This window comes from Pleurodeles waltl, chromosome 11, assembly GCF_031143425.1.
Source record: "Pleurodeles waltl isolate 20211129_DDA chromosome 11, aPleWal1.hap1.20221129, whole genome shotgun sequence".
Classification (NCBI taxonomy): domain Eukaryota; kingdom Metazoa; phylum Chordata; class Amphibia; order Caudata; family Salamandridae; genus Pleurodeles; species Pleurodeles waltl.
The window spans coordinates 570917098-570932674 of NC_090450.1; the positions used below are offsets into that span (position 1 = coordinate 570917098).

The following is a 15577-nucleotide window of genomic DNA, read 5'->3' on the forward strand; positions in this document are numbered from 1 at the left end:
CCAAATGTAATTATTTATCAGGGAGTAGCCTGGGGCAGAGAGACTGGCTGGAAAAACCTGGAAATGTAGAAGATAGTGTTGCAATTTCCATCTCTGTCGATTGTTTGTCATTTATTTTAATAGTTGGAAGTAACGTAAAGTAGTAACTTGTGCTAGTGAATGTCCCAATTTAATTACCAAATAAGTTATCACCTCCACCCTGCAGTTGATAAAATTGGTATCATCTCTTGTATTTGGGATAAGGTGTAGTAGCAGCCAAATGGATTTCCCCACATTAAATTGAAGCCCAAGACTAGTTTCTAGGCCTCCAATTCCTCCAGAAGACACTCCAGTGACATTATGGGTTCTGTAGTAGCACCATAATGATGTCTACAAACATGGTCAATTTAAAATTGCTCTTGCCTTTATTAACTCCCTTTATACACTCTATTTTTAGGGTCGAGCCTGCGCCACTTGCGCATGCTTTTCGCTAGCGAGACGCTTTAGGGATTAATAAGGGCTCGGAGCCCCGTCCACGTGACTTCAGTGTCTTTCATTGGTTTGTGGGCTTGCCTGTTAGAATCTGCTTGATTTCATTAGTGGAAGGCACGCATATGTCATGCCTTTTCCGGTGGTTAGCCCTCCTCGAGCGCATTGACCAAGTACAGAAAACATGCGAGGCTCGCTGTTTTCCATTCAGTTTGTGGACTGCTTTTTCTCTATTTTCGCAACGTGATCTCACTTGGCAGAAGTCGAGCGCTTTGCATAATATTGACCCTGTTACACAGTTATTTGCACTTTTTCCGGTTAAGTACATGGTTTATGTCGCAAGAAAAGTCCGGTTAGGAGTTTACAATGCTATTAGCTCTAACACGAGCAAACGCGAGACCCGTTGCATTGCAAATGCTTGTTCTTATTGCAGTAGCCAGGGGCTCTAGGTTCGGGCAAATAACAGTTGCAACAGTGGGCATTATTGCCTGTGCCTCATTTGATTCAAAATGTTGATAGGCGCTCTCTAATTTGTGCTCTTGGGTAATCATAACTTTCTAAAGTCAAATTTGGAAAGTGGTTCTTGAACCTCATGACCCAAAGGACCTGCTCCATGAACATCCAGTTAACTCCAGAAAATGCATCTTTGATGCCCAAAAAGAGCAGCAGGACATTCTTATGCTCCCCTGGGCACTCTTCACACCATGTAGAAGCTTACTGGTGTTGTCACCGCATTAGTGGCAAGGAATAAAACCTGAGTGATCGATATTAATTAGTTTGTGTGAGGGTTCTCTAAATGCTTTGCTAGTACACTGGTGAATTTTTTATGTTAATATTTATGTGGGATTGGCATTAAAGAGTCACACTTGTTTGGGATGGCTGGTTTCAGAATTAACATTATTGCCGCCCCTTTAACTTAATCCATAACTTCTTGTGTCTCTCCAAAGCCATTGTAGAGACTAATTAATATTGGTGCTAACAAGGTTTTGTAAAAACAAAACTGACTTTGTATTTATCTGGGCCCGGTACCTTCTCCTGTTTGAGATTATGGATTGCCCTCAGCACTTCTTTAGCTATGAGTTAATCCAGTGCATTTCTCCAATATTCAGTGAGCTAATACTGGAGAGGGTTCTGGAGGTAATGGGTAATTGTCTGCAGCAATGCATCCTCCATAATAAAATATAGTGCCTCAAAGATCTCTTTAAAGGATTCAGCTATATCTGTCTCACTAACAACTGTTGCACAAGGGTTTCAACAAACTTTTGCACCCTGGTATTGTCCTATTTTAGGTTTACATTGCAAAGCCAAATGTTTGCCTACTTTGTTTCCATTTGAATACTAGATTTGTGAGAAGCAGGGCATACTGTCTCGACAAGTCTAGTGCTGCTGTTTGGGCTTGTATATCTAACATCTGCCTTATTGAAACCATTTCATTTGTGAATCTCTTGTTCTGACAGTTTTGTCTCCAGCTCCGCCCCTGCCTTGATAATATTCATTTGAGATGCTGCAGCTATGAATCTCACACTTACCACAGCTTTGATTGCATTCCAAAGAGTTTGTATTTAGGTGTCGAGGTTGTCTGACATGAAGTCTTCAATTTCCAGAGTCATCTACTTTCTTAGACTGGGGTCTTGCAGTGGAAACTCGCTAAGACACCGTCTGCTTGCATGACTTTTGTGTTGGTTGTGTGGAAGTGGACAGTGATGGGAGCATGACTGGATATGGCTGTATTGCCTATGTGTATTTTATCAGTGTTATTGCAGTCTCTGAAACAGTAGAAAGTAATCCTGCCACACACAAAATTTATAGGTGGCTGAATGAAATGTACAGTAATGTACAGTACACTTAATTGGTATGCACAGTACAGTTCATTGGCATGAATATGCCTCCACACAGACAACTAATCCTACTCCTCCAACCACCCCCTGAATGCTGCAGTGACTGAACCTCTTCCATCATGTTTCTGCTGGGAACAGTCCTTTATAGGATCCATACCTAGGTTAGGATGTATCTCAAACCACCCCCCAAATGAGTATTTCTCCTTCTGATGTCTTGAGTATGCCTGATATTGTTACCTTTAGGAAGGTCTCCTGTCTGATGTAAGATGCCTATAGTGAGATTATGGTGTATGTCTGAGATTCTGATTGGGCACCACCCCTATGCTTCTCCTTGTTGTCTCCTTGTGTTTTCAGCATCTGGCCTTCTATGTTACGGCTGCACAGTATTGCAGCTGAGTGTGTCTCTATATAGGCAAAAACTGCAGAGGGGCGTGTTTGGGTTCAAGTCAGGCCGGTCCCTCTTGTGGAGGTGAGTCACAGATGTCGCATCCACTCTCTCAAGGTATTGAATATTGTTAGCCAGTTTCTGCTGAGTTCAGGCCTTTCACATTCAAGCACTTTTAGCAATTTTAACCATACCTAAATATGACGATCTGCTTTCAGGGTAGCTGGTTTTATTATATTCCTTTGTGGACTTTTTTTTCCCAGGGCAATGTATACCTCCTCTGCTGCCCTGATTTTACCACTTCTGTCAATGTTGTCCAGTCCTCGCCTCCACCCAGTAATCCCAAAACATCTGCCCAATTTACCATCTAAGCCAACTTGTTGTCGAACTAAAATGGATGAATTTTACTCAACTGAAGGTCTCTTCCCTGAGGACTTCTGTAATGGACTAAGTATAAGCAACCATGAGTCCCTAAGTGGACTAGTGATACTAGGTCCCAGGGATTTCCAAGTCTTTTTTTCCATTGGTTGTCATCTACTATGGTCTTGGAGTGGATTCACTTTCCTCTTTTTCCCTTCTGTCTTCCCTCAGCTCATCCATCTTCAAAGTGAAACCCAAGTCTCTGTTTGGGTCTTCAGGACCTTTCACGCTGGCCGATTCTGGTTCCATACCTGCTGCAGGTTGTCATTTTCTCCTCTCATATCTTTGCAACTTCACAAACTGCTTGATGTGTGGCGTGCTCAATTTTGATTTTATAGGGGAAGTTCCCTTCCCTATGGCCTCCAACTGTGGTCCATCGCTTCTGTATGTTTTTCTAGTTTAATTTTGCTGCTTCAGACTGTGACTGATAGTCAGTGATGCCCAGTATGATTTTGGCTACATGTGGAGACTTGACGAGTGCCAGTGCATTCCAGGGGAAAATCAGCTGTGATATGAGCCCACTTACATTGTGTATCACCTTTTCACAGAAATTTGGCGCTCAGTCTAGGGTTGTCTCCTTTCGAGGGTTCTCACTGCTAATTTATTAAATAGGGATAATTTGTGAGCTTCAGCAGTCACAGTGCCCACACTGAGGACTAATTTTATAACTGTGCTCTTACCACAATATTTGGTGGTGTTTCTCGCAGGCTTTCAGACGTAGAAACTCTTTGTGCTCTAAGTGGACTGGCAGGTCACAGAATCTCTTTCTGATGTGCTGCAGAAGCCTCTGAATTTAGGTCTGGACCCTCTGCTTTGGTAAACCCCTAATTCATATGTTATTGAGGACTTCATGTTTAAGAATTATTTCCGGATAGTACTCTTCCAGGGAAATAATTCTGTTTAGGGTGACCAGAATTGTAAGGCCAAAAACCAGGACATTTCACACAAAAAACAGAACAACAACTACAATTTTACTTCATACGACCGTTCAGAATGACAGCGCTCATCAGCATAAAATTTCCAAAGAGGCACTAAGAACATAAATGAAATGCATTTTTTAAAGCCAGTATAATGCTTGTTAATTGAATTGCTTTCTGATAACATCTGGTAACAATCCCTTCTTTGGAAAACAAAAAAATCACCTCCCACAGTTTTCAGGCCACCCTCTCTAAAAACCGGGACATGAGCTAAATTTCCCGAAATCTACCTGGACAACTAGTCAAAAACAGGAACGCCTGGTCCTTCTAATTCTGTTGCCAGTGTGATGAATGTCGAATGACCTATCATCATAAGTTTATTGGTGGGCTAATAAAACACAGTACAGTTAACCATTTGTTGAACGTTTAGAGTACATACGCATACACATTGTTATAAAAATGAGAGAGTATTATATCAATCTCATACTTCCACTTTGTTTCTTGATGTTCATGTGTAATTTCACTAGTATGTTTTTTTAAAGCTCTTAATTTAGCCGTGTACCATGACCTGTCCTTCTGGCGATTGAATTTGCTCATTACTGGTGCCCTGAATTATGCCATGGTCTCGGACTGACTAGGGGCAATTTTGAGAGAAGGTTATTTGAGCATGGAATCAACTGTGAGTGAGCGTTCGTAATGTATTCTCACTCAGTTCAGATCACCTGTGCATGGATGTTTCTGACATGTTGACCACAGAGATATGATCTCCTTAACCACATGCTAACTTTCATTGACCATCACCCAAGGGTCACATTGCACTCCTGCACTCTTTCTCTGTGTGAGCTGCAAGGATGATTTATCAGGCTCATCGTTTTTTAGACTATTATTCTCCATTTCCTTAACATTAGTTGTACCTATGTGGGAAATAGAAGATGCTTTAGTACATTTCCTTGTATCACCTTTCAAGTTTCCCCACGGCTTAGGGCACCAACATAGTTTCTGTGAAAAGGGAGCTTGATTGGTGGGGATGAGTAATCAGAGTCTGACCTTCAACTACAGATTGGCAGATCTCACTGTAAGGAGGGTGCCCTCAAGGAGTTTGCGACCATCCCTGGAGCGTCAGATACAATGATTTTTACTGTCACCTGAGCCATCTCTACTGATTTGACATGTTTGATTTGTACAATATTCTCTTTCTGCTAGTTGAGTCATGAGTGTGATTGCTGAAGCACCTTCAGCAACCTGTGCGTCAGGCATCCTACTATATCTGGACCCTGTGCAGTGCTGTGTCACTCCCCCTAGGCTTTAGGAGAACATGGAAGGTGATGCACTTTGAGATCCTGGTCTGTTGCTAATAAGAGTCTCACACAAGACTTCCTGGCCTGGCTTAATTGCATCTTCCTTTGCGCTCAATGATTGAGGGCAAATAACGATGGACCAAATGGGGAGGAAATGGCCTGTAACTCCCTTATGTTGCAGTTGAATGCCGGCCCTCTTATAGACCCTTCGAGGACGTATTCCTTTAGATATCCTTCGATTATGGCCATCTCCTTTATTTCCTTCAAAAATTGTTGCAAAAAGTTCCAGGAAGGTTTCTTTCCCTGCTCCATTGGCTGACTGAAGGAGGAGTTGGCTTGTCTCCTTTCTTTTTACCCTCTTTTTGCTGTAAGCATCTGCTTTATTGAAACCTCTCTGTGGGCTCTGTTTAATGCCAATTCATGGTCTTCTTTTATGGTTCCTGCCCACAAATGTAGTTACACCCACACCTGTGTGACCAGTCAGCCAGCATTGTTGCTGGGAGGGGAAATCGCTCATATAATGCTCAGTGCTGCAAGGGAGATAACACTCCGTTCAGAGTTCTGTGACGCTGACCTGAGCTCTAACAGGCCCTCAACTAAGCTACATCAGCCCAGTCCAGCTCATATGGTCTAGCTACGATATAACAGCAGATACAACAGTGGCCTTCGTTTTTTCAGAGTTCACTGTCTAGTAGAAGTGTAGTGCCAGTCACCACCACACTCTCCAGCAGCGGCCCGGCTGCAGTGTTTTCAGACTTGAGTTCAGTCTCCATGGTTCCTCTGATGTGGCCTAACATAGGCCTCGCCCCTGTCCTGCCACAGGATTTGCTCGCTCTCCTACTCAACAATGTTTGGGATCCCTTACTACTGATTTGACCATCTTGGACACCTCCCAATCAGACTTCAGGAGCAATCACAGCACGGAGACCGTTCTCCCCTCTGCCACAGATGACATCCTCTCGCTCCTCAACTACAGCCATACAGCAGCCCTCATCCTACTGGACCAATCGGGCACCTTTGACATGGTCTTATACCTCACCCTCTGCTCCAGTCTCTACTTAGCCAGCATCCGCGGAAAGGTCCTACAATGGATACGCTCTTTCCTGTCTGACAGAACACAGTCAGACTCCCGCCTTATCTGTCAGAACCTATGAAGATTAGCTGCGGAGTTCCACAGGGCTTGTAACTGAGCCCCACACTCTTTAACATCTACATGACCCCGCTCACATCAGTTGTCAGGGACCACAGGCTGAACTTAGTCTCTTACGCTGACGATACCCAGCTGATCATCTCACTGACTAAAAACCCAAATTACGGCCAAGAAGAATTTCCACAATGGGATGAAAGCTGTCGCTGCTTGGATGAAGGACAGCTGCCTCAAGCTCAACTCTGACAAGACTGAGTCGTCCCAGGCTGAACATCCATATCAGCCTGGGACGACTCCTGATGACCATCGACACCCCCACCCCAACAAACCACACATGCAACCTCGGCTACATCCAAGACTAATCGCTCACCATGATCCGCCAAGTCAACTCAGTTGCATCCTCCTGCTTTCACACACACGGACTTCTCCGGAAGATAACTTCTCCGGAAGATATACAAATGGATCCCAAAGGACTGCTGCAAAACCGTAACCCATGCCCGGCTTACCAGCAAACTAGTACGGCAACACCCTCTACGCTGGTACCACCCAGAAGAAACCGAAGAATTGCAGCACCTCCGCCAGACTCATCCTGGACATTCTTCGCCGTAAACATATCTCCAGTTACCTAAGAGACCTCCATTGGCTTCCTATCGAGAAAATAATTAACTTCAAGCTCCTCGTCCACGCTTACAAAGCCCTCCACAACCTAGGACCTGCCTACCTCAACCACTGCATCAACTTCTACTCCGCCACCAGACCTCTCTGTTTCTCTCAACAAGCACTAACCACCGTACCCTGCATATGGAAGGCCTCAGCTGGTGGAAGATCCTTCGCCTACCTCGTGGCAAAGAGCTGGAACAGCCTTTCCCCTCCGCCAGTCACCATCGCTACCTCAATTCAGGAAGGACCTTAAAACCTGGCTCTTCAATGGAAGCTCAGAGGACAAACCCCCTTAGCGAGTAGCTGCGCTTTATAAACCCTGATTTGATTTGCACACCTGCCTCATGCCAGAACCCTCCCTTTAGGCACACAAAAGGATAGGCTGCACTCGGGTGGGGCTTCACAGACCAAGCACTGAGGCCTGCTACACCTGATTGAGGATGTGCAAAACCATGGGGCCCTCCAACCCTTCTACGTAGCATTGTCCCTTAAGATGTTCTGGGACTCTACTCGCCGTCAAAGGAAGTCTAGCTTGTGGAGAGGGGGTGTACTTAATCGCCCCACCGATTGCTGGGCTTTGCCCATTACAAAACCAAATGGACAGGACCTCTCAAGAAGATGGCCAGCAATTCCTTCTTCAGGCCTCAGTATGAATCTACTGTATTTTCAGGAAAATAACAACACAAATCATTTTCCATGTTTACCTTAGCTTATTAATGCTTTTTTGCTGGTTTTAGGGTATATGAAATGTGCTGATGTTTGCGGATATAACAGAGAAGGAGCTGAGCCTCTGCCATGGACTGGCCATGTCTCCTTGACTTTCTATTAAATATCTGGGAGTTTCATGTAAACTAGTTGCCAGTTCTCTGTAGCAATTCAGCATTTTAGGGAATGGATGACCTTGATTCATATTTAGTCTTTTATTGCACTAGGATGTGTGTTAGGGACTGGGGTTTTGCAGATCATTCCTCATCCTCCATCTGATACTGTTTCCAAAAGAATGAGGAATGCTTTGGAAACCTTCAAGCGTATATTTTGGCTTTATCTTCATTTTGAATCCTTGCTCTATTTGTTATCCACTCTTAAGTTTCTTAAAGTTTCTCTTCTTTTCACACTTGTACTCTTCTGATATTTGCTAGAGATAAAATGTTAAATTCCCCAGTAACTTCCCTCCCTCCACTCGCTACCAAAATCCTCCCCTCCACTTTACACCACTCCTTCTCCATTGTACTGTAATTCAGTAAATAAATAATCCAGTGAGCAGCTTTCCTGCCAGTATGCATTACGACTGTGCTGAGGGTTTGGCTGGATCAGTAATGGCTACAGATGTGAGAAGCTACACATGTGCTCTGACCTACTCTGCCTTTGATTGGTAGTGTCACCAGAAATTGAAGGGCATGCATAGGCTTCACTACAAATGGAGGTGGTTTCTCACTGGGAGATAAGCCTAATAAGCAGGGGTACTGCGGTGTGGTCCAGCTCTCATTGTGGTTCCCACATGGCGTTCTTGAATCCCTGCCCTGATCACTGATCCTCGCCATCATTAAGAGCTGTTGAAAAGGAGTACTAGGCGAGGGATGAGAAATGAATAGTCCTGTAGGCAGTCTGGTGGTGAAGAAAGGAGGTGGCCTAAGTGCTCAGTTGAGGAATTTCAGTGCAAGCAGGTGTAGAAGCCTCAAGGGGACATTCAGTAAGTAGGGCACGTCATCTATATATGCTTATTTGGTGATGATTCCCATCTTGCTACCTTAGGTAATATTAGGTTTGTGCACAGTATATAAATCTTAAAAAATAAATTAGCTTTTTTGTTAATGGAATAACATTATCTGCTCCACAACTTGATAACATCAGTTTTCTTGAGTCACTTTACATTATTTTCTTCATGAGTTCTTGTATATGATTTCACGCATTAGAGGTAGAGTTTATTTATGAAGTCTTTTAGCTAGCACTGAGGTATCCCGATTTTAGCCTGGGTCCCTGGTAAATCTCCATTGCTCCCAAGAGGCGTGTACTAACCCTGATGGTTAAATCCCTTCTTGTTGTGGGAGGCACTTGCTTACCAATCCACCCATTTCAAAAAATGAGGAGAGAGTGTCATCCCAATGAACCTAAACAAGGCCTTCCAGTGGCCCCAGATGAAAATGAGTCTCTCAGCAGCTTGATTTCTGCTCTTGACAGCAGCTTTGTTGTTCATGTTCCTTAAAGGTGCTGCCAAATTCTGGTAGCTCACATGTGAAAAACATCATTAGTGCGCTCAACTCTTCAACTCTTGAGTAAAAGTCCTTCTAAGAACTCTGATGATATTATTTTTTCTAAATTAATCCTTTCTTCTTGATTGCCATCAGGATTCGTTAGGGCTTTGGGTTCATCTCTATCAACATTTTCTACCTTTGAAGTCCCTTAGTGAACACTTCCAAGCTCACACCCTTGGGCTCTGCTGCTAGCGGCTTAATGATTATGCCCACATAGCTGTCTGGTTCACTGATTCTTAAATCATTGATTATTCTAATCAAACATTCTCCAGGCTGCATAGCACACCTATCCAATCACATCTAGCACACCAGCACAATGAATAAACCAATTATGTGCTTGCTTTTCTCGCACTTAATACTCATTCTTCATCAATTCCACATCTTGCATGTCTGAGCCAATCACATGTCAAATTTTCTCAGTATTTGCAACCAGTTGCTGCATATGTCCTACTCCTATGTCAGAGCACACTTTCTCTTCCTGGAGACACTGTACACCCACCAGGTCCAGTAAGAGATTGCTGGCTCCCTTCAGGCTGAGCATGCACGGAGCCCCGTGAATTCAGATGTGTGGCCCAGATATTGCTATTTAGGCATACATGATATTTACACATTTTGATTGAAAATTTGTGAACACCGGTGCATTTCTCTTTTCTTTCTTGTTAATCAGTGTTTTGTGAATGAACATCATTGCAAAATTTGACAAGGCCTGTGAAGTGATCCAGCTGAACTGCCGTTACCAAATAGATAACTGGTACTCTTTTTGTCTACTGCAGGCTAAGCTACCTCTTGGGGCATTACAAATTCTAGGAGACCTATGTTGTGCAATTGTTTCCTCAATCAGTGATGTTACCAACATATGTAGATAAACCTACTGACCTTTACTTTGCCTCAGGCCCTGGGCATTACAGAAGCAGACTTGAGTGAAATGTCTCCTCTCATACCCATGGAGACTGTGCATTTCAGCTGTCTGCTTCAGGTTCCACACAGTAAGGATGAACTGGCCTATAGGCGTGATGGAAAATCTCCCCATTACCATCAGAACACAAGAAACATGCTTTCGTGTCAGACACAGCAATTGATCGTTCTTGTGGTCAATCGGAGAGCCAAAATGTTTTGCTCTTTTCCTGCTGTTTTAGATACAGAGCAGAAATGTGAGAGACAAATGTCACGAGTTACACGAAGAACGGGGTGAATTAATCTTTTTACTTTTGTCCAAAATAATTACCTTACACTTGGCCTGAAACCCTTATTAGTAGGAAATAAGTTGGATTTGTGGGTTGTACAATTGCTGAAGGTAGTAGTGTTACATGCAGGACACACCTACCTGTATCTTTTTGTTGTTATTCCTTCAGTTTAGTTAAGTACAAAACCATGGAGAAAATGTTATTTCTACATTGTATGATCTTCATGGATTGCCGTAAGCACTAAGATAATTCAGTGCTGCCTGTGTTAAAAAAGGTTGGCATTACTTTAAGTTTCCCTAGAGGTTTTTTTTTGCATATAGTGTGGTGCTGCTCGGTCATTGCGCTCTTCTGGATGGGCATTTTAACCAGCACTAGAACAACGATGGGTGGACAATCCCCAGACAGATTAAGCAATGCCTATTAGAGTTGAATTGCGATGCACTGGCTAAGCCCTAGACGTTGCAGGGGTGGAGAGGTTAGTGGAATGGACGGAGGAGGCACATTTGAGATGCATTAGACGAGATGACAAGCTATCCAATGACCTGCTCACATGGGAAGCGATGACACAGACCCTGACGAGGGTGCTAGATGACCCTATGCCCTCTCCATTAAAACTCCTTTAACCTGCCAGGTGCCCAACTATATCTAGAACCATATCTGCAGATTGAAGGACTAGAAGACCCCTTAACCAGAGGGAGCTCCATAGTCAAAGCCACGTGACACCATTAACATGAAACGGGGGAATGAGTGTTACATTTGATAACCTATGGAAGCTCATGAAGGGGAGGAGAAATTGTAGTGAGACATGTTAAACTTCATACAAATGTTCTAGTTATATTGTTGAACGACGCTGCATTGAGTGGAGATCGCATAAAGTGATTTTCATGCAGGGGGAAGTTGTGGGTTAAACTGGGCAGACATGAAAATTCACTTCTAATGTTGTTATGGAACACTTACTTCTGCATGAATGCTTTATGTAGCGATGAAAAGCCAATATGTAAATGTTCAATGGCATGTGTAGCTGCAGATACACATGCTTTGCATAAGTCCGCCATCTGGTCTTGGGCTAGGAGTGTTCCAAGTTGTTTTTCTTCAAAGAAGGTTTTTGAGTCACGAGATCGAGTGACTCCTCCTCTCTGTGATAGTGTGCATGGGCACTGAATCCTTTGTTAGAGTGTTTTCTTTCTGCCGTCTGGTTTGGATGCGTTTCCTCTTGCTCCTGTAGATCTTGGTTCAGTACTATCTGAACTTCCCTCTTTTCTTTAAATGGTATAGTTCTCGATAGGGCTTTTTCCAATCTTACATTCGATCCGATTGTAATCGTTGGTCGATTACTCACCCTTCTTGGTCCTACTTCGAGGTGTGGTAGTTAAACAATGTTAGGCTGATGGAACGGACTCTGTTTCGCTTTTGTACTCAGTGTCATGCCAAGTTTCCATACACCGATCAGCACTCTATGTGAAATCTCTGTCTCTCTCTGAGATGACAGAAAAGAGAATTGTAATGCTTGTCGATCCTTTCGTTCGAAGAGGACTCTTAGGGATCGAAGAACGTGCCGGTTAGAGATTGCGTCCAAGTCGTCAGAACAAACGCAGACTTCTTCGGACAAGAACATGCACAATAGGAATTGGCACATCACGCGAACGTTTCCATTGCAGACTCCGATTCGGATCTAGATTACAATATCGACAGTCAATCCATCCCGCCGGTGTGGTACGTGAGTACATCAGCTATTTCTCATCACCCAAAGACAACCAAAAAGACTTCATCACTGGTCTTGGGTCCCCCACTTCTTGGCAGCCATGGTCGGACCCGAAAAATACAATCGAATGACCAACCCTTGGGTTCGGCGCCAAAACAAAAGACCAAAGTGCATTCGGCACCAACCAAACAGCTGGCCACACCTGTTTAGGGATCGAGACGAAAATCAGAGACTTCCACCTCAGAGCCAAAAAAACAAACAACACTTTCGGAACCGACATTTTCGGACCGACTCAAACATTCGGTATCCAGACTTTCAGAGCTGAAACCTCAAGGTAGAAAACATGCTCCAGTTACTGAGGAGTCTTCTGAAATAAGGCCCTATTGGAAGTAATGGACGCTAAACAGCGAAAAATCCATATCCATAAGGATACAGGAAGAATCATAGCCTTTCCTTCTTCAACAATCAAAAGAAAATTGACTTTACAAGAAATTTTAGAAACTGGGCCTCCACCTGCTAAAATCTTTCAACAAAAGGAGAAACCAAAGGCAACACAACAGCATTCACCAGCGCATTCTCCTTTAATTCCTGCCTCTCCACCACCAGATACTCCGCCACCTTCACCTACACAATTTTCACCACAATCCCCTATCGCAACACATGGGAATGCTCTATATGACACTCAACAGTATTTAGATCCATGGGACTTTATATGATACAGATCCCATCCATTCTAATAATCCTGATTTATACCCCGCAAGACCATCTCCCCCTGAAGATACCACTGCTTATAATCAGGTTATAGCTAGGTCAGCTGCGTATCAGAAGGTACAATTACATACAGATCCCATTGAAGATAAATTTTAATTTGATACCCTAACATCCACTCATAAGGAGTATCAGTGTCTCCCTATGCTCCCAGGCATGCTTAAACATGCAGAAGACATTTTCAGGGAACCAGTAAAATCTAGAATTATTACACCAAGGGTGAATAAAAAGTATAAACCTGCACACTCTGATCCGTTTTTTATTAGAACTCAATTATCACCTGACTCTATATTCGTCAGTGCTGCAAGAAAGAGAGCAAATAGCCAATCTACAGGGGCTGCTCCTCCTCCAGACAAGGAAAGTTGTGAATTTGATGCAGCCGGAAAGAGAGTAGCAACTCAAGCTGCTAACCATTGGAGGATTGCAAACTCTCAAGCACTTTTAGCAAGATTCGATAGAGCTCATTGGGACCAAATGGAAGATTTATTACAGTACCTTCCACCAGAACACCAGAAAAGGGCACAACAGATAGCAGAAGGGCAGGCCATTTCCAATAATCAAATCAGATCTGCTACTGATGTAGCAGATACAGCAGCAAGCAGTATCACCACCAGTGTCATCATTAGAAGGCATGCATGGCTAAGGGCTTCAGGGTTTAAGCCAGAAATCCAACAAGCAGCGTTGAATATGCCCTTTGATAACCAACACCTGTTTGGGCCAGAGGTTGATACCGCAATAGAAAAGCTGAAAAAGGACTCTGATACAGCTAAAGCTATGGGTGCCCTTTACACTAGTCCTACTCGGGGAACTTTTTGCAGGCTGCAGTTTAGGGTTGGTTTCAAGCTAACAACCTCAGAGCCATCCACATCCCAACAGAAAAAAGGGCCACATTTTTACAACGGAGGGAAAGGTAAGTCAACCACCCCAAGGGGTTCTTCCACCTCAACCAAAAAGTGATTATTTTTTTTTTTTTTTTTTACAGATCCTCACACAGCATATATCTCCTGTGGAAGGAAGACTGGAAAATGTTTACCCAAAATGGCACAACATTACTACAGATCAATAGGTTCTATCAATTATCCAACATGGTTATTGCCTAGAACTTATCCTTACTCCACCAGACATTCCCCCTCGCTTGCACAAACATACTCTGGAACATCTCAATTTATTAAAACAGGAGGTACAGTCACTACTACTCAAAGGTGCCATAGAGATGGTACCTATATCCCAACAAGGGTCCTGAGTGTATTCATTATACTTCCTCATACCAAAGAAATATGGTACTCTCGGATCAATCTTAGATATTATACCCCTCAATTAGTACATTCTGTTAGAACACTTTCACTAGGTCACTCTACCAGACATCATTCCCCTGCTACAGAAACAAGATTACATGACAGCATTAGATCTAGAAGATGCTTATTTCCACATTCCCATACATCCAGCACATCGGAGATTTTATAGCAGGGAAACACTACCAATTCAAAGTACTACCCTTCGGAGTAACAACAGCACCAAGGGTATTCATCAAATGCCTGGCAGTGGTTGCAGCATTCCTCAGAAGACAACACATACATGTCTTTCCATATCTGTACGACTGGCTCATAAAAGCCAGTACAATTAAAACCTGCCTACAACATACACATATACAGTGGACACCCTACACAACCTAGGATTCACAATCAATTACCAAACATCTCACCTGCAGCTAGCCCAAATACAACCGTATCTAGGAGCAATTCTGAACACTCAATCAGCATTAGCATACCCAAACCCAGTGAGTATTCAAGCTTTTTGCGATCTTGTATCTCAACTGCATTACAGCCACACTTAATGGCTGAAGTTGATCATGAAACTATTGGGAATTATGGCATCATGCATGTCAATAGTACCCAATGCACATCTACACATGAGAACATTACAGCAGTCTTTCACAACAATGGTCTCAGGCACAGTGTCATATTCAGGATCTAGTGTTGTTGACCCACTAGATTTATCACTCTCTGCAATGGTGGAATCACACCTACTTATTAAAAGGCGGTCCTTTCAGGGTCATGTGCCACAGACCATAATCACAACAGATGCATCAATGATAGGTTAGGGTGCCCATCTCAACAACCTCACCATACAGGGGGAATGGGACTCAATTCAACAACTTATCGCATAAACCATATGGAATTACTAGCACTATTCCTAGCACTCAAAGCTTTTCAATCACAAATCACACACAAAACAGTGTTAATAAGGACAGACAACATGACCACAATGTATTATCTGCAACAACAAGGGAGGCACTCATCTCAATTGTCCCTTTTAGCACAGACAATTTGGAAATGGGCAATTCACTATCACATTCAACTACTAGCAGAGTATATTCCAGGGATACACAATCAACTAGTGGACGCAGCAACAAGTACATGAATGGGAGATTCACCCACAAGTGATTCAACAATACTTCCAAATGTGGGGATTCCCATACATAGATCTCTTTGCCACAAGCGAAAATGCAAGGGCAATGCTTAATGAATCAGTTGGTCA

The 15577-nt window shown here is 43.3% G+C and overlaps 1 protein-coding gene across 2 annotated transcripts in view; it reads left to right on the forward strand.

The window, feature by feature from the left end:
- PLPP5 (phospholipid phosphatase 5) overlaps window positions 1–15577 on the forward strand; it is a 135352-nt gene that overhangs the window by 103035 nt on the left and 16740 nt on the right. Inside the window, exon 8 of one of the 2 annotated variants that reach the window (XM_069214023.1) lies at window positions 3283–3361. The exons of the other annotated variant lie outside the window; for it this stretch is intronic. Within the exon in view, the coding sequence (XP_069070124.1) occupies window positions 3283–3302 (20 nt within the window). The 3' untranslated portion in view covers window positions 3303–3361. Of the gene's footprint in view, window positions 1–3282; window positions 3362–15577 lie in introns of those variants that run through there. 2 annotated transcript variants of the gene reach the window in all.